General features: G+C 39.1%; 1 protein-coding gene across 14 annotated transcripts in view; it reads right to left on the bottom strand.

Moving 5' to 3' along the window:
* The window catches only part of ASCC1 (activating signal cointegrator 1 complex subunit 1), a 141547-nt gene that overhangs the window by 44212 nt on the left and 77137 nt on the right, over positions 1-20198 (bottom strand). For all 14 annotated transcript variants that reach the window (XM_067710619.1, XM_067710620.1, XM_067710615.1 and 11 more), the window contains 2 exons: positions 13909-14045; positions 6891-7010 (listed from right to left, as the gene is read on the bottom strand). In XM_067710619.1, coding sequence (XP_067566720.1) covers positions 6891-7010; positions 13909-14045 — 257 coding nt within the window. The remainder of the gene's footprint in view (positions 1-6890; positions 7011-13908; positions 14046-20198) is intronic.

Raw genomic sequence — 20198 nt, 5'->3', positions numbered from 1 at the left:
AGATAGATAAACATCAATTTAAAAAAGACAGAATATTGGGCTTCCCTGGTGGTGCAGTGGTTGAGAGTCCACCTGCTAATGCAGGGGACACGGGTGCATGCCCCGGTCCGAGAAGATCCCATATGCTGCGGAGTGGCTGGGCCCGTGAGCCATGGCCGCTGAGCCTGCGCGTCTGGAGCCTGTGCTCCGCAACGGGAGAGGCCACAACAGTGAGAGGCCCGCGTACCGCAAAAAAAAAAAAAAAAAAAGACAATATTTTTCTATAACCTGCTTATTTCACTTAATATACCCTGAATATTTTCCCATGACATAAAATATTTTTCTCAAGTATTTAACCGAGCAATGAGAAGGGCTAACCAATAAGATATTAGTAAGGATGGAGAAAGAGGACTGATTCAAGAAAACGACTTTGTTCCTACATTCCTAAGAGAAAAATAAAATACATTCACAATGCACGTAACTCTGATTTTGCAGTTTAACTTACTTAATTGTGCATGTGGATCTCCAAGCCAAGACCTACACTATTGGGTCTAAAGTTTCTGATTAACACCATCTCATAAAGTTTAAAATATTTTAAAATATTACAACATAACTTAGGTCTAAACATAACCAAGCACTGCAAAATGCACCTCAATTTCAAATCACAATAGAATGATGCCTCTCTCCTATCAAAGAAAAAGAAGTGCAGACTTCCCTGGTGGCGCAGTGGTTAAGAATCCGCCTGCCAATGCAGGGGACACGGGTTCGATCCCTGGTCCGGGAAGATCCCACATGCTGCAGAGCAACTAAGCCCGTGAGCCACAACTACTGAGCCTGCACTCTAGAGCCCATGAGCCACAACTACTGAAGCCCGTGCACCTAGAGCCCATGCTCTGCAACAAGAGAAGCCACGGCAATGAGAAGCCCGCGCACCACAACAAAGAGTGGCCCCTGCTCGCTGCAACTAGAGAAAGCCCGCACACAGCAACAAAGAACCAACACAGCCAAAAATAAATAAATAAGTAAATAAATAAAAAATAAAAGTAAGAAAAAGAAGTGGACAGGGAGCTCAGCTGTAGAGAAACGGAGCATGTAATACTACAGGAAGGAAATTAAATTGACTAAATGAAAGAGTCCAGTTTCCAGCTTTGTCTTTCTGGCAAATTAAGATTTCTCCCTCAGAACTCTGAAGAGATTAAAGTCCTTTAAAATGTTCTAGTCTAACCTGCTCACTTTACACAAAAGGAAACGAAGCACAGACAGGCTGAGTTGCTCAGTCAGGGCAGAGGGATGGGAATCTAAGTCTCCTGGCAGCCAGTTCTGCTCTGCTATCAATTTATTGTGCACTTCCACGAAGCCAGCTCTTCATGTTATTCACCGCCTTACCCTGGCACCCAAGTTAATACCTAATTGACATATCATCAGTGCTCAGTGAATAGCTGTTGCAGGTATGTATGCATGAATTCATAAATGACAAATCTTTGGGGTTCTATTAAGACAACTTAAGGGTGCTTAGAAACAATCACTAAATTTCAGGCTGCTGTCATGGATACTACATCTGACAATATGTCAGTATATTTCTAACATTATAGTCTTTGAATTCTTACTTCACTGATCCTTCCCCGGTTGACTATGAATGAGTCACAAAGCTTCTCTATACCTTTGCATCCTCATAAGTGAATTAAAAATAATATAGGGTTGCTATGAGAAAAATAATAAATTACTCTTAAGCAGCTTTATCATTTAGATAGTGCTTTGTGTTTGAAAACAGAAGCCAATTATTAATGCCTTGAATCTGAGCTCTTAGTTTAAAGGCCTGTAAGTGCTACAAAGCTCAAGCATTCCAGAGCCATCTTTATGGATGTGGAGTTGTACTGCAGAATGATCACTGACTCCCTAGAAAGTGCAAATTCCAGATTTTTCTTTGATTTTTTTCCCCCAAATTTAATTCAGCTCTATCCAATTAACATTTCTTGAGTTCTTACTGTATACAGGCACCATGCTAGTCACTAAAAGAATTAAAAACTAAGCAAACATAGCTCTTGTCATTAAGAAGCTTACAATCTATTAAAATAACTATAAAGAGGACTTTGGTAATGACACAAGGAATACAAGGTGCTTTGGTAATTTAAATGTGGAAGACGTTACAGCTGGGTTGAGACCAGAATAGGTTACCAAGAGGATGGGCTTAGGACAGGAAGCTAACTGTACTCAATTCATCTTTGTAAATCAGCTGAAAAAATAAATGACTTAAGTAAACAAACATTCACTGAACATCAACTATGAGTCATGAATTATAAAAGCCACTGGATACACAATGCTGAATAAGACACTCCCTGCCCCCAAGAATCTTAAAGTCTACTTGAGAAAAAAGAAGGAAAGATAGCAAGAAGGAATGACAGCACTTGGACAAAAAGAGATGAGGAGTAACATGAAAGAAATTTTAGTCACAAGAAACAACATTAACAAAGACACAAAGGATCATCAAGCAGTGAAGCGGGCTAGGGCTTGGGGCAAGTCCAAGATAAGTGGAAGATCAAGTTGAAATATTGTTGGTTTCATCCTGGAAGATACTGACTGCTAGACTGAGGAATACGAACTAATTCAAAGGATGATGTGAAATGATGGGAGATTTTTAAGCAAGGGGAAGTCCTACTGTATATAAGCTATGGCTTAGAAAGGCTGATGTAGGAGTAGATCATAGGATCTATAGACACTGACATAAGAGTAATGTCTAGGTTATGTTTTATGAAAAGAACAAACTATAGAACAATATGAATAATGTGATCCAGTTTGTATAAAACAATACGCACGGACAGTGACTCTCAGCAGTATTTGCTCTGCTTACAATCTATTGGGGAGGAACACAGGGAGAGTCAGAGCAGGGGGAAAGGGAGCCATTTAATTTTCACTTTACCCATCTGGAAGGCTTTAATTTTATGAAAGGAAACAATATATAAAGAAGCAGCTCAGCTATGAAAGGAAGAAGGCTAACTGGAAGATGGTGCAGTGATGTTGAGCTGCACAGTTGTAGACTCTAACTACATCTCTCTCATCTTCCTTTCACCAAACTTCTCAAAAGAGTGGTCTGTCTCCAATTATTCTTAATCTCCTCTTTCCTTTTTTTTTTTTTTTTTGCTGTACTTGGGCCTCTCACTGTTGTGGCCTCTCCCGTTGTGGAGCACAAGCTCCGGACGCGCAGGCTCAGCGGCCATGGCTCACGGGCCCAGCCGCTCCGCGGCATGTGGGATCTTCCCAGACCGGGGCACGAACCCATGTCCCCTGCATCGGCAGGCGGACTCTCAACCACTGCACCACCAGGGAAGCCCCTTAATCTCCTCTTTTTGCCCCACTATGAGCATAGGCTTTACAGTCAAACACAGCTAGGTCAAACCATAATTCTACCACTTACATGTACATACTGATTACTACTGACCTTCATGTGACAAAGTATATCAAGTGTATCTGAAAAACTGTAACACGTGCCTGCTTTACGAACATTGTTTTTATTTTTAAAAAATCTTACAGATAAGCTAAAAGAAAAAAAATTACTTATTATCCAAAAATAACCACTGATAAGATGATTATATATTCAGACTAACTGGTTTATTTCTCTCTTGCTCTCTCTTCCCACTTTTGAGGGGAAAAAAGTAAATGTATATTTACAAATTGTTCTGTAATCTGTTTTTATCACATAATACTCTATATAGTAAATAAGACAAAACCCCTGCCTCCAAGAATCTTAGAGTCTATTTGAGAAAAAGAAGGATAACAAGAAGGAAAGACAGCATTTGGACACAAAAAAGTTATTTCACTTTTGTTCTTTAAAGATTTTTTTTCTGGGTAAACAATTCCAGCTTGACAGTTATTTTCTCTAGAAAACAGTCCGCTGTCTTTTGGCTTCTGTTGTTGATATTGAGAAGTCCATTGTCTAGATAACTGTCAATCCTTTGTAGGTGACTTCTTTTAAATTCTTTATCTTCAGTGTTCTGCACTTCCATCCTGATTTATCTTGATACGGATTTCTTTTTATTTATTCTGCTTGTATTTATTCTTTTTTCTCTTATCTTTGCTACTGCCTCAATCCAAGCCCCTCTAATCTCTTCACATGGACATCTCATGTGACCCTACCTCTCCTTCATTATGTCTCATCCATATGTGGAATTTGCTAGGCTTTTTCCTGCCACAGGGCTTTTGCTCTGCATTTTTTTTTGCCTAGAATTTCCCACCACCCCTTTGCCTGAAAAATCCCACTCCTCCAGACCTCAATTCAGTATCAATTCCTCCAAGAGGCTTTCCTTACCCTGCCCTCCCACAGTCTAAACTGCCATATTTTCTGTCTTTAAAAGAGCACCATTTTCCCCCTGCTTCACCTTTATCACACTTTGCAATGATATATTTACGTGTTGTTAACATCTGTTTTCTCCATTAGTCTGTAAATTACATGGGGGCAATAACTGTGTCTGGCTTTACTGACCATTCTTGCTTTTTTTTCCTTTGGCCCTGCGGAGAGGCATGTGGAATCTTAGTTCCCCAACCAGGGATCGAACCCGAGCCCCCTGCAGTAGAAGCGCAGAGTCTTAACCACTGGACCACCTTTACTGACCATTCTATATTCACAGCTAGCACAGTGTCTGGCACACAGTGGGCATTTAATAAAGTTTTGTTGAATAAACAAATGACCAATGAAAATCAACATTCCTTTTACATGGCATATAACACTGCCTCTAGATCTGTACTTAGTATTTATTCCCTTTTCCTAGCATGCTACTCCCTCAGCCTGCAAACTCCTTATTCAGTAAAGAAACCTGCTTTCTGAAGCCTTCCTTTACAAAATTTGCCCACACATGGGCAGAGTTTTGCTGCTCATTTATGTACCACTAGAATCTCAATCACAGTCCTCAACCTAGTGTATTCTAGTTACCAACATCTGCCTCCTCCATAAGAAAGAAGCCCTAGGGTCTACTGCATCTCACATCCTGGGCATTTGAAAAATGCCTGAGGGAAAAGGGGACTGGAAATGCCCTGCAGGGTGGAATAATTGATGGTGTCAGGTCTTTGAGGAGATAAGAAGGAATGGGGTCCCAGAATAAGTGAAGGGATTAGCCTCATCAGAGTTAATGTATGCAATTCTTCAGAAAGAGAGTGAAATTGAGTGGGGTGGGTGTGATGAAAACAGGTAGACTGTGAGGGAAAAAGGAAGGAAATTGACTTGGCTTCATGTTCTCAGTATAATGTGAGGAAGCTATTCTTCTAAAGTGGCAAGGGTGGAGGCCTGTGACAGTAAGAAACAGAACAGAATAGCCACTGTGTTCAATGCTTAAGTCTTAGCAACAGCTGACTACTAAGTAATTTGAATGCAAATTCCCTACACAGTCAGGTTTTACAAAATCCAAGGATCTATCAATAAGTGTAGCTACACTGTCCCAGCTCTGTTTCCAGAGGAAAAATTTGATCTAAGTGGTTCCATTTTTTAAAGGTCAGGCACTTCACAGTCAAGCATTTTAAGGGAATCTTTCATCTAAAATATATGAAATCATACAAAGAAAGTTGACTGTGTTTTTATTATAACATGGCCTCTCCTCCATGCCTCTGCATTGAGCAGTGTCTCTTCACATAAAGAAACACAAATGACTGAATGTGCCTTAAAAATTGGGCCATGTCTTACTCATTTCTGTATCAATTTACATGGTCTTTCAAAATACCTTGCACAAAGGAGGCATTCAAATAGTTTTAATATTGAATTAAACAAGAGGTGTATAAGTCCCTTAGACACTGCGATTTGGGGAGGGGACTTTACAAAACTTGGTTTTTTGTTTGTTTGTTTTTTAGGCTGCACCAAATGGCTTGCAGGATCTTAGTTCCTCGACCAGGGATTGAACCTGGGCCCATGGCAGTGAAAGTGCAGAGTCCTAACCACTGGACCACCAGGGAATTTCCAGTAATGATATTAAGACACTTTTTTTCTCCAGTTTTATTGAGATATAATTGACATACATCACACACACAAAAACTGATTCTATATCTTTTTTTTCCTCCCTTACACTCAAAATTCACTTCCACTGGAATTGATAGAAGATAACTGAGATCATCAATTCAAATTGAGATAAGAGAAACCTTCCAAGAGATCCTCTAGGAAAGCAAATCAATTTGGGGGCCGGCCCAGAGACACAGATTTTCCCTAGAGGGTTTTTTGTTCAGTGTGAGTTCTGTTCTACCCTGCCCTCATGAAAAGACCACACAAAAACAAACTTCCAATTCAAGTTGCGCTCCTCTGCTCACCAAAGGCCTTGCACAGACTAATAAATGGTACTAATATTGCAAAGGGCTCTGGATGCCTAGGCGAGCCTCAAAAATAGCCTGGGTTGCAGACTGAGAATTCCAAGTAGGGATCGAGGTGTGGTAATAACAAAAATTAAAAATAGCAAACATTTTTAATGTATGTTTTGATGATGTCAGTATGTGCCAAGCACTGATCTAAGCATTTTATGTATATTAATTTAATTCTAATAATCCTATGAAGTTTGTACAGTTATGATCCCTATTCTGCCCTGGTATTCACTAGATCTGCATTATGTCACTTTTGAAACTGCCATCCTAATATGCCATCCTTCCTGCCTCCTATTATCCTGGAAAACATGAAGGAGGCACTGAGTTCCATAAAAACTAGATTGCTACTATCAATATCTACCATCCAAGTAATTCAATAATTATCAAACTAAAAGTCTGATACTTTTTCCTACAACAAATTCCTCTTGCAAGATATTAACTTACTATTTCAGAAAAAGAAAGAATTTACACACTCCTTACAATAATAAGACCTCAAAGAAAAGGAATCAAAACTACCTGAACTTCCAGGGATTCTTCTAGGCACCTCACAATTAAAACAAAGAAGTATTCCAGAAACATACCTGTTGGAGCCATCTTTCATATGGACTTTAGCGTAAAGAACATCCACCATGCCAGGATCATCATTCATGTATTCTATCCCCGCCATCTCTACTTCCAGGGGTTTGCCCCCAGAAATGTCACTGCAAAGGAAAACACATTAGATTTTTTATAACTGTTTAAGTTAAGAGGGCTATTATATTTTGAAACATGGTTAATGTACATAGTCAAATATTACAAAAATGAAGTTGTTGAGGGTTTTTTTTAACTAACATGATTTAACCGTCCTTCTAATTTCAAAATAGATACATGTTTAATGAACACAAACTAGAACCACAAGTATTTCCAAAGTCACACTATATTTATCCCAATACCAGTTTATTAGCATGTCTAAGAAATGTCTCAGAAAAGGCCAAGTGATGACAGTTCTGATTGATGAAGACATTTACTACATTGCCCATCTCTCCGGTTTTACCTTATTATTTCTACAAATTGCAGACAGTATTTCACTCATATAACAACAGTGAAGGTGCAAACTGGTATCACATCTCTAAGAGCAATTTGGCAATGCTTATAAAAAGCCTTCAAGAATAGAAAAACTTTGCCCAAGCAATTCAATTTCTAGGAGCCAAACCCAAGGAAATAATTATAAATTCAGGTACATATCCAACCACAGCCAATAAAGGAAAGTTCTTTCAGAAGAATTCCAACTGATAGATGTAGAGGTAATGATGGAATTAGAATATCACCATTTTGCAACTCCTGATGAAATATTTAATCAATTCCATTATTCGTGCAAAAGATGGGGATAAAAAATTTAATATATATACATATTTATATGCTTGTACATACATAAAATCTCTGAAAGGATATAATACAAAGAAACTGCTAAAATCTGTTGCCTTCAGAGAGGAGATCAGGGTGCTTGGTGGGATAACAGTAGGCAGGAAACTCTTCACTGCATATCCTTTGTACTTTAAAATTTTTGAACCATGTAAATGTATTATTCATTAAAAAGTTAAAATAAAAAAATATATGCAAAAGAAGCCAAACGCAGAAGTGTATATACTGAATGATTCTATTTATATGACATTAGAGAACAAGCACATTTAATCTGTGGTAACAGAAATCAGAACAGCAGTTACTTTTGGGAGAAGTGAATTTACTGGAAAAGAGCATGAAGGAATTTCCTAGGGTGATGGCAATGTTCTACATTTTGATTTGGGTGAAGTTACATGGGTGTACACATTTATCAAAATTCATCAACTACACTTAACATCTGTGCATTTTACTGTAAGTAAATTACACCTCAAAGGAAAAAAATACATATATGCAAACCAAAAAGCGTGGGAGTACATGCCCCAAAATGTTAATAGTAATTATCTTCAGGTAATATTACAAGTCATATCTTGTTTATCTGCAATTTTTTTTTTTGGACGCACTGCTCGCCTTGCGGGATCTTAGTTCCCCGACAAGGGACCGAAACTGTGCTCTTGGCGGTGAAAGCGTGGAGTCCTAACGATTGGACAGCCAGGGAATTCCTGTTTACCTGCAATTTTTAGCTTTTCTAAAGTTAACATGTATTTCTTTTATGTTAAGTAAAACCCACCATCCTGCTTTCTTCCCAGGCCCCTTAAACAGACTTATGCTTCAACTAGCAAAGGCTTTGCTGTGACAACATGAAACCCAGCTAAAAATCAGCTCACCAAACAGCCTTCTCCAAGCCCCATGAGGCCAGGGACCCTATCCATCTTTTCTACTCCTATATCCCCAGCACCTGGGACAGTGCCTTATATAAAATGGGTACTCCATAAATCTCTGATAAACATTGATGGATGTACCACTATAAAGGGAGAAGATGTCCTGAACAATTTTGAGAATGTGGACACACGCCTATATTGTCATTGAATAAAATGTGGTACTGGCTCAAAGACAACAGACTATTAGGATTAATCAAAAAATAATTCCAAATAAGGCAAAACAAAAAAGTTTTCTTGATATTTAATTGAGGCCCAGGGAGATCCTTTTATAGCCTAGGAATCCTAATGGTAAAAGATTCCCTTAAGGGCTTCCCTGGTGGCGCACTGATTGAGAGTCCACCTGCCAATACAGGGGACACGGGTTCATGCCCCGGTCTGGGAAGATCCCATTTGCCGCGGAGCGGCTGGGCCCGTGAGCCATGGCTGCTGAGCCTGCGCGTCCGGAGCCTGTGCTCCGCAACGGGAGAGGCCACAACAGTAAGAGGCCCGCGTACTGCAAAAAAAAAAAAAAAAAGATTCCCTTAAAACACCAAGGCCGTTATTATTGCACAAGACCAGAATTTTTTAAAAAACTAAATAACTCAACTATTTTAGACAGGTACTTTAATGAGAAAAATTATGACCCTGATCATAAGTATCCCTACAACCACCTCCAATAAGTGGGATATTCCAAAACACAAGTCAAGCTCTGAATTATTATCTGATTGAAGTCTTTAGCTTCAATCAACAATACAAACTTCCCTGGTGGAGCAGTGGTTAAGAATCTGCCTGCCAATACAGGTGACATGGGCTCGAGCCGTTCCAGGAAGATCTCACATGCCGCGGAGCAACTAAGCCCATGTGCCACAACTACTGAGCCCATGTGCCACAACTACTGAAGCCCATGCGCCTAGAGTCTGTGCTCTGCAACAAGAGAAGCCACCGCAATGAGAAGCCCGTGGACCGCAACCAAAAACAGCCCCCGTGTGCCGCAACTAAAGAAAGCCTGCGCGCAGCAACGAAGACCCAATGCAGAAATAAATAAATAAATAGATAGATAGATAGCCAGCCAATACAGTGTATCTCCATTTCTAGTTATAGTCAAAGAATTCAATATGAAAGACTGCCATTAAATCCTATCAAAGGGCAGTCAACAAAACTTTTGGGAAAAAAAAATTTAATACTAAATGTACACTCTTCTATGTTTTTTCAGCTCTAACCTTGCATAGTTAGATCACCAGAAAGCACCATACTGGTTTAGTTTCCCACTAAAATGTTTTTACTGGGTTATATTTAATGTTACACTCTCAATTTCCAGGGGTCAATACAAGAAAGAGCAACGTGAACAATGTTTTTATATCTTCTGCCAGACTCCTGTTGAAGACACAGCTCATCATCACCTGGGTTCTTTATGTTAAGATTTATACAACTTTTTCTTGGGTTGAGAACCAGAAAAGGATTCTCTCCTGAAAAATTATGTTCCTTTTTATCAGATAAGAATTATAATAATTGGTGTTTTCCTTTCTGGAATTTAGTTCAAGTATATGTATGTATGTATGTGTGTGTGTGTGTGTGTGTGTGTGTGTGTGTGTGTGTGTGTGTGTGTGTGTGTGTGTGCGCGCGCGCGCGCGTTTAGGCCACACTGCACGGCTTGCGGGATCTTAGTTCCCCCACCAGGGATCAAACCTAGGGCCCTGGCAGTGAAAGCGCCAAGTCCTAACCACTGGACTGCCAAGAATTCCCATAGTTCAAGTATACTGATGCTTGAAAACACCACTAAATGTTAAAGTTCTAGTACAATTATTATCTCACCTCGGTTTTTAGACAGAATTTTCTTCCCATTCCATCTTTATGGTTTCTAATCTGTCTGACTTTAACATTTCTTTTGTATATATGTCCTCATTCTAAACTACCTCAAACCACTGGAATTAGATGCGGCACCAAAAACAAAACCATGAACAGATTCAAAGTCTGCCTTACAAGTAGAAACAAACTCTTTCAACCTATCCCTAGGATTTATCAAGAGGGAGAATTAAAGAGCGGGAGAGAATCCAATGGTTTGCTTGATAAATGCTCTTTGTCTTGGTGACCAAACTATTCCACCTTGGATACCACTGAGCACACTCTTCAATGGAGAGACATATGAGGCAATAATTAGGGACATTTGTCCGTGGGTATTTTTCCTCTTCTCCTCTCCTCATTCTTGTCCCTTTTTAACTTCTTATTTGGTTTTACTTCAGGCCTACTGGGAACACTTAGGTATGAGTAGAGTGTTACGGGAGCTAAAGAAGAGCCGCACATTTGTCAGACTATATACTCAGAGACATGGCACTGTTTGTGTTCGACATATCACAAAGAAAAGTCACAAGGGACACATTTAGTGCTTCAGCACTACTGAACATCGTGAATAATTCATTTGAAATCTACACAGCTACGTGAGCCTTTAGCCTAAGAACTGAAATGAAAGTTCTATTTCTGGTCAGGTGACATACTTTAAACTCAAATACCACCCCCAAATTTAAAACGAACATTCAACTACCCATTTCTTTAAAATATCTATGTATCACCACAATTTTAATTAAACGCCAATATAGCCACATTTAATACCTCAATTTAAAAAGCCATTAAATTAAGCTACAGCATGTTATATAGTAGACTATTCATTTCCAATGTTTTCCACCTTTATATTTTAATTTGCGATCTTTACATCATAAAAGGTTCAGGTTAGAAATGCAATTATTTATTGACATTTTTTTTCTAAGCATACCAAGTACAAAGACTGAGATCGAAGATCAAGAATAAGGAAGAAGGGGTGGGATAGGGAGGGTGGGAGGGAGAGGGAAGAGATATGGGAACATATGTATATGTATAACTGATTCACTTTGTTATAAAGCAGAAACTAACACACCATTGTAAAGCAATTATACTCCAATAAAGATGTAAAAAAGAAAAAAAGGAATAAGAAGGAAAAAGAAGTTAGGTGATACATTTTACACCAGGGCTTTATTGTAAGTATCCTTTTTTTTTTTTTTTTTTAGGAGACTTTTCTTCCTTTTAGGAAAACAGGGCACTTCTGGACAACACAACCAACCAATTCTGAATTCTCACCCCTCTAGCCAATCAGGTAGATTAATTTTGCACTATATACTTTTAAAACAAGTGTGTATAACAGAGGGAAGGTGAGAGAAGAAGGCTGGGGAGGCCTGCTTTACTTGCTGGTTTTAAACCTTTCCAGCTTTTTGAAAAGAGCAACTTTAAAAAATTTTTGCCTGCATTGCAGATTTTTGGCAGGGTAACGTGTCCTATTTCAAAAGCTTTGCTGAATTTGAAAAACTACAATTACTGTTTTCATCCTGTCATGTCAAAAATTCTTAGGAACTATTAAGGCTGCTCTTCATTCCCTATGCACACCAACTCTGACACGCTTAAAGGGTTCAGATTTGGCATTTAGTCACAAAAGACACCAAGAGACATAAAAGGGAGGAACTCAACTAAATCCTCACATAGCTCAGGATAAGGCTTCAGTGCTTAAAATCCTGTGACCTGATTTTCATAAGGTAAAAAACCAAATACCTCTCTGAACAAATATTTTATCCGCCTTTAATTTTTTTGTTAGCAGGATTATCCTAATGGCAGCCAAAAAATGCAGCTGCTTTCAGTTTTGTTTAGCAAAAAGTAATCTGGGAAGTTAAAGTATCAGAAGTGATTTTTAAACAAGGTAAAATTGCTCTGCTTTGTAAGGTAAAGCATAAAATTTTATTTTATGCAAGGAAAACTGTAAATATCTAATTACAAACACCAAATTATTTTGAATTTTAGGTCAGATAGAGAGAAAATAGTTGCCCATCACTATGCAAAGAACAAGACAAAGAAGTATTCTTTGCTGTTTGAAATTCAGAAAGAACAGGCAGCTGCAAACATGATCAGCTTATGATTTTGCTCAAGAAAAATATTTTGTCTTCAAAACAATTAATGGAAAAAAGAAAACTGGTCCACAAATAAGTCTTTGTATTACAGTTTCATATACAACATAACTTGAGAAAAAATTTAAATCCTTTTACCTTGTTTTACCCAATGAACCAGGTAACCCACTTCTACAAGGCCATGTCAGAATAGTATATTTTACAATTGAATAAAAATAAAACTATTCAAGTCAGTTAATTTTCAAGTTTCTCTTGGTTTGCTTCAATCTTAAGTAAAAGGAACAAAGGAAGGGGGGCTCAGAAGATATGATCCTTTGAAACAAAGCTGTTAGGTCAGATGTATATGCAAATTAAAATCTTACAGTAAAAAGAATAACAACTCTGCCGTCAGAATAGCAATGTTTTCCCTGAGCCAAAACCGACTGCTTGGACAGTTTTTGGTATCCTTACTGACTCAAACAAAACTACCTTTATTAAAGAAAAGAAAATTAAAGACTGCATTTCTGAAATACAGTGAAGACTCTCCTATGGAATCATGTTATAATGTTTGAGTTACTATGGTAAGCACAATAACGGCCCTCCAAAGATGCCCATGTTCTACTCTTTGGAATTTGTAAATATACTACCTTACATGGCAAAGAAGGTTTTGCAGATGTGATTAAGGCTAAAGAGTTTAAGGTGGGGAGATTACTCTGGATTATCTGGGTGGGCTCAATTAAATCACACACATCCTTAAAAGCAGAGAACCTGTCCCTGCTGTGGCCAGAGAGAGAGATGTAACAGATTGAGGGTCAAACAGATGCAACATTGTTAGTTTTGAAGATGGAGGAAGGAGGCTACTAGCCAAGTACTGTGGGTGGCCTCTAAATCAGGACTTTAAAGACAAGGAAATAGATTCTTCCCTAGAGCCTCCAAAAAGGAACACAACCCTGCCAGTAACTTGATTTTAGCCCAGTGAAACCCCTATCAGATTTCTGCCCCACAGAACTATAAGATTATAAATTTGTCTTGTTTTAAGCCACCAAGGTTGTAGTAATGTGTTACAGCAGCACAGAAAACTAATACAGTAGCCTACACTCTTCTATAGATAATGAAGAGAATTTCCTCTTTGAGAAAAGAATGTCCTTGTTAAAGAACAAAATTTGCCAACTGAACTGGTAAAATTTAAGGTAGAGCCTTTCCACACAAATCTGTAAATATATGCTTTAAATCCATTTTAAAACTTTTAGACGATAATCCAATGTTAAGTGTTACAAATGGGTGAGTCAACAAATTTTGTTCCCATGTCACCCAGCTCCCTAGTCCAAAAACAAGTCTGTGATACCAGAAAGAAGCCAGTACAGGGTGACCACCCTTCCCCACTCCTGTGGATTACTCACTCAATGAATTCCTCTTTACACTGCTGTAGCATCTCACATGTCTGCTGGATCTCTTGCTCACTCAAAAGCACCAACATCCCAATAGTTAGGTGAAGCTTCTTAGGATTCTGGAAAATGGTGCTATCAACCCCGTGATCCTATTATCAAAGGGAGAAAAAAACAAGAAACTCAGCCCATACAAAAGTACATGGCAGGAACTGTAAGGCCAAATGGCCCGAGGCAGGGGAATGCAATCAGACTCACAGGTTGAAACTGACCTGGAGACTTTCCCGACAACCCAGTTCCAGGAAATGACCTGGGGACTTTCCACCCAGCCCAGCCTTCCCGCCTTTCAAGGGGCGGGACTAACGGTCCCCCACAATACCCGAAAAGACCACCAAATAAGGAATACCCTGCGCCCTCCTGGATTCACCACACCCCTTTCCCTTCTTCCCCTATAAATTCTGCCCAAACCCTCGCCCAGGCGCGACTTCTCTGGCCCCTTTCTCTCGGACCAGTGAACCGCGCCCAGGAGCGTTCCCAAATAAAGCTTGGTTAAGCTCTCCCCCGTTTCTTGGTGCCGTTCCTTACAGGAACAGAATTGAGTGCAGAGAAATAAACCCACACATCCATGACCAACTGATTTTCAACCAGGCTGCCAGGACAATTTAATGGAGAAAGAAGAGTCTCTTCAACAAATGATTTTGGGACAACTGAATATCTACATGCAAGAGAATGATGTGAACCCATACCATATACTATATACAAAACCTATGTCAAAATGGATCAATGATATAAGAGTTAAAACCATAAAACCATAAAATTCTTAGAAGAAAAAGAGAGGAAAATCTCGATGACCTTGGATTTGGCAATGGATTCTTAGATATGACACCAATAGTATGGTAACAAAAGAAAAATCAGATTAGACTTCAAACTTTAAAACTTTTGTGTATCAAAGGACTACCAAGAAAGTGAAAAAGATACCATCACAACACTGTTAATCAACTATACTCCAATAGAAAGTAAAAAGTTAAAACAAAAAATAAAGTGAAAAAGACAACCTACAGAATGGGAGAAATATTTGCAAACCATACATCTGACAAGGGTCATATTGTATCCATAATATATAAAGAGCATGTACAAAGCTCAACAACTAAAAGATAGCTCGATTTAAAGAAAGAAAAAGGGACTTCTCTGGTGGCGCAGTGGTTAAGAATCCACCTGCCAATGCAGGGGACACGGGTTCGAGCCCTGGTCCGGGAAGATCCCACATGCCACAGAGCAACTAAGCCCATGCGCCACAACTATTGAGCCTGTGCTCTAGAGCCCGCGAGCCACAACTACTGAGCCCACATGCCGCAACTACTGAAGCCTGCACACCTAGAGCCTGAGCTCCGAAACAAGAGAAGCTACCACAATGAGAAGCCCACGCACCACAACGAAGAGAAGACCCCGCTCGCCACAACTAGAGAAAGCTTGCATGCAGCAACATAGACCCATCAACGAAGACCCAACGCAGCCAAAAATTAATTAATTAATTATTTTTAAAAGAGAAAAAGGAAAAGGACTTGAGTAGGTATTTCTCCAAAGAAGAAATACAAATGGCCAACAGGCATATGACGATGTTCAACTTCTTCAGTCACTAAGAGAAATGCAAATCAAAGCCACAATGAGGTACCATTTCACACCGATCAGGCTGCCTATAATCAAAAAAGTGGAAAACAAGTGCTGGCAAGGATGTGCTTCATGGGTATGGGATTCCCCTTTGGGGTGATGAAAACATGTGGAATGACAGAGAGTTGGTACTTACACAACACTGCTAATGCACAAAAGGCCACTGAATCATTCATTTTAAAATGGTTAATTTTATGTTAGGTGAATTTCACTTCAAGAAATATTTTTTAAAAAAATGAACTGGTAGCCTGATAAAATGTTATGCCCAGGAAAAACAGAATGCTACCTAATTACAGGTTCTAAGAATAGCTTTTGTTCCTCATCAGCTTTATTAGTTCCAGAGCAACTGGGCCTCTTATGGGCTTCCCCAAAGATAATATACTCTTTATAAAAAAGTTTCTATCTTAGCAGACACTGCAGTATTTTCAGGTAAAATATTTTGTGTAAGAACAAACTGCCCCAGGCTTCCCTGGTGGCGCAGTGGTTGAGAATCCACCTGCCAATGCAGGGGACACGGGTTCAAGCCCTGGTCCAGGAAGATCCCACATGCCACGGAGCAACTAAGCCCGTGCACCACAACTACTTAGCCTGCCCTCTAGAGCCCGCACGCCTAGAACCTGTGCTCCGCAATGAGAAGCCACCACAATGAGAAGCCAGAGCACCTCAACGAAGAGTAGCCCCCTCTCGCCACAACTAGGCAAAGCCCACGTGCAGCAATGCAGAAAGAGAGAGATAGAGAGAGAAAAAGAGAAAGAGAAAGAAAGAAAGATAGAAAGAGAGAGAGAAAGAAAGAAACTTATTAAAAAAAGAATAAACTGTCCCAAGCAAAGGTGAGTGAAAAATGAATTTGGAGAGATATCCAGACACTGGAGTAGCCACATCAAATATGGTCATCCTTTTCTAGCATAATCATTCCCTGCACTTTAAAACTTCTGTCTCCCCCACTTTTAAACTGACAAGAAATTCACTTAGCACACAATTAACCATTTTAATTTTTTTTTTTTTTTTTTTTTGCGATACGCGGGCCTCTCACTGTTGTGGCCTCTCCCGTTGCAGAGCACACAGGCTCCGGACGCGCAGGCTCAGCGGCCATGGCTCACGGGCCCAGTCGCTCCGCGGCATGTGGGATCTTCCCGGACCAGGGCACGAACCCGCGTCCCCTGCATCGGCAGGCGGACTCTCAATCACTGCGCCACCAGAGAAGCCCCACAATTAACCATTTTAGAGTGTACAAAATTTAATGGTATTTAGTGTATTCACAATTTTGTAAAACCACCATCTCTCTTTAGTTTGAAAACTTTTTCAGCACCCCATAAAAACACTTCATACTTATTAAATAATCACTCCCTATTTCCCATTGCTCATCCCCTGGTAACCTCTAGTTTGCTTTCTGTCTCTTTGGATTTGCCTATAATGGATATGGCAAATAAAAGGAATCATACCATATATGACCTTTGTGTCTAGCTTCTTTCACTTAGCATGTTTTCAAACTTCATTCAAGTTGCAGCATATATCTGTACTTCATCCTTTTTCATGGTTCAATAATATTCCACTGTATGCATATAACACAGTTTGTTTACCCATTTATCCCTTAACGGTCATTTGGATTGATTCCATCTTTTGGCTATTATTAATAATGCAGCTTTAACAAACATCTGTGTCAACATCCATGTTGACATATGTTTTCAACTCTTTTGGATATATACTAAGGCGTGGAATTGCTGGGTCCTATGATGACTCTATGTTTAACTTACTGAGGAACCACCAAACTTTTCCACAGGAACTGAACCATTTTACATTCCAAGCAGCAATGTACGAGGGTTCCTATTTCTCTACACTTTCACCAACACTTAATATTTTCCTTTTTTAAATTTTACTATAGTCATCCTAGTAGGTGTAAAGTGGTATCACATTGTGGTTTTGATTTGCTTCTCACTATTGACCAATGATGCTGAACATCTTTTCATGTCCCTGTTGGACATTTGTACATCCCCTTTGGAGAAATGTCTATTTAAATCCTTTGCCCATTTTCTGTCTTTTTATTGTTGAGTTATAAGGATTCTTTATATATTCTGATAGTAGTCCCATATCAGATCATGAATCCCTTTTGAAGATAAATAGGTCTCAAATTTCATTAAACTCATTTTGCAAATGAAGACAAGAAAAAAAAAGTTGTGAATCTTATCCTCCAACACGAGCAAAGCAGGAATTCTTCTATCTCTGAATTACAAGTTCTTACCCCATAATCTGATCCCTGGACTAATAAACCACCCCAAAAGCAGAAAAATGTATTTATCAAATGCAGATAGCTTATATCCTGCTCTTGGTTTGCCTAAGACTGCCTGATTTTTGCCTTGGCAAGAGGAATTAATAGATTATTCATTTTCTAAGTGTTAATGGAGCTTGAGCTATTTTTACATCTGATGAAGAGTTTTATAATTCTACACATCAACCCAAACTGCCTCATTTAATGAAAGTGATTTTAAGGAACAATCAACTTTAAATGTGTCAAGGAAGGCTAAGTGCAATACTTATCATCCCAGCTGCTGTAACCCATGGCGGAATCTGTCACTTTAGAAAGGCATGCAGAGACCCACAAATGATTCCAATATGCACAACCCCACCCCAAACTACAGTTGAGAATTGCTCCCCTAATAATAAGAGCTAATATTTCTTGAGGCTTACTCTGCCCCAGGCATTTCTTATGAACTTTATATACACAAACACCCTACGAGCAAAGTATTGGGCTGGCCAAAAAGTTTTTCCGTAAGATCTTACGGAAAAAACCAAACGAACTTTTTGGCCAACCCAATAGCATTATCCCCATTTTACAGATGAGGAAACTGAGGCACAGAGAAATAAAGCCACTTTCCCAAAGTAACACTGTTAGGAGGGGATGAAGTTAAAATTCAAACCCAGGTAGTCAGGCCCCAAAGCCTACACTTTTGATCAATATTACTCTGCCTCTCTAGTAATAGTTGCCCAAAGGACTCTGGAACAATGAGGCCATCACCCAGAGGCAAGGCATTATACATTTCAACAAAACTCACACAATAGTCTGATCACCAGACTAGTCCTGAAAATAAGGCAAATATCATAATTCCATGAAAAGTAGTTTTAATCCTTGTCTTTTCTGAGATACGAGCATCAAAAGCATAAGCATAACCCATAAAGAAGAAAAAAAGGATTAACTGAACTTGATCAAAGTTAAAAACTTGTGCTTCAAAAGATACATTAGGAAAGTGAGAAGACAAGCCACAGAGAAAAAATTATTTGGGAGAAAAATATTTGCAAATCATATATCTGATAAATATAAACATTTAAAAAATTTTTTAAATTCAATAATAAAATGATACACAATCCAATTCAAAAATGAGCAGAGTATCTGAATAGACATTTCACCAAAGAAGATATACTAATGGCTAATAAACATATGAAAAGGTGTTGAACATCATTAGTCTTTTAGGAAATGCAAATCAACACCAAAATGAGACATCACTTCATGCTCACTAGAATGACTGTAATCAAAAAGACAGACAATAACAAGCACTGGTGAGGATATGGAGAAACTGAACTGCTGAGTACATTGCTGGGAGGAATGGAAAATGGTGCAGCCCCTCTGGAAAACAGTTTGGCAGTTCCTCAAAAAGTTAAACGTGAATTTTCAGTACAACCCAGACGTTTCATTCCTAGGACTCTACTCAAGAGAAATGAAGATGTAGGTCCACATAAAAACTTGTAAGTGAAAGTCACAGCAGTATTATTTATAAGAACCGAAAAGTGGAAGTAATCCAAATATCTATCAACTGGTGAAGGGATAAACAAAATTTAGTACAGTCATACAACGAAATACTACTAGGCAACATACACATGTAATAATATGAATAAACTACAAAAACAATAACTAAGTAAAAGAAGCCAGATGCAAAAACTACATATTATACGATTCCATTTATGTGAAATATTCAGAAGAGGCAGATCTGTAGAGACTGAAAGCCAGATGGTTGCCTGGGGTTAGGGCTGGGACTGCAAATAGGCATAAGGGACATTTCTGGAGTGACAGGAATGTTCTAGAAATACAATTAGATTATGGTTATGATTGCACAACTCCGTAAATTTACTAAAAATGATTGAACTGTACACTTGAAATGGGTGGGTTTTTTGGTATGTAAACTGTACCTCAATAAAGCTGTTAAATATAAAAATGTGTATGCCGGGCTTCCCTGGTGGCGCGGTGGTTGAGAGTCCGCCTGCCGATGCAGGGGATGCGGGTTCGAGCCCCGGTCCAGGAAGATCCCACATGCCGCAGAGTGGCTGGGCCCGTGAGTCATGGCCGCTGAGCCTGCACGTCCGGAGCCTGTGCTCCGCAACAGGAGAGGCCACAACAATGAGAGGCCCACGTACCGCAAAAAAAAAAAAAAAAAAAATCTGTATGCCTTTTCTTTTTAAGAGCATCTTAGCAATCCTGAAACAAGTTTTCACCTATAACTCAACCTGCTGAGAGCTATCCTCATGGAATAGTTTACTCGACCTCTGATCAACTCTTATTTGACCTTTTGTATTTGATGACTTCCCAAAGGTCTTTCAACATATAATGTTAAAAACACCATGTACACACAGAAATCTTTGTGGATGGC

This window comes from Pseudorca crassidens, chromosome 16, assembly GCF_039906515.1.
Source record: "Pseudorca crassidens isolate mPseCra1 chromosome 16, mPseCra1.hap1, whole genome shotgun sequence".
Lineage (NCBI taxonomy): Eukaryota > Metazoa > Chordata > Mammalia > Artiodactyla > Delphinidae > Pseudorca > Pseudorca crassidens.
The sequence above is the reverse complement of the archived record's forward strand: the minus strand, read 5'-3'. Positions and strand labels throughout refer to the sequence as shown.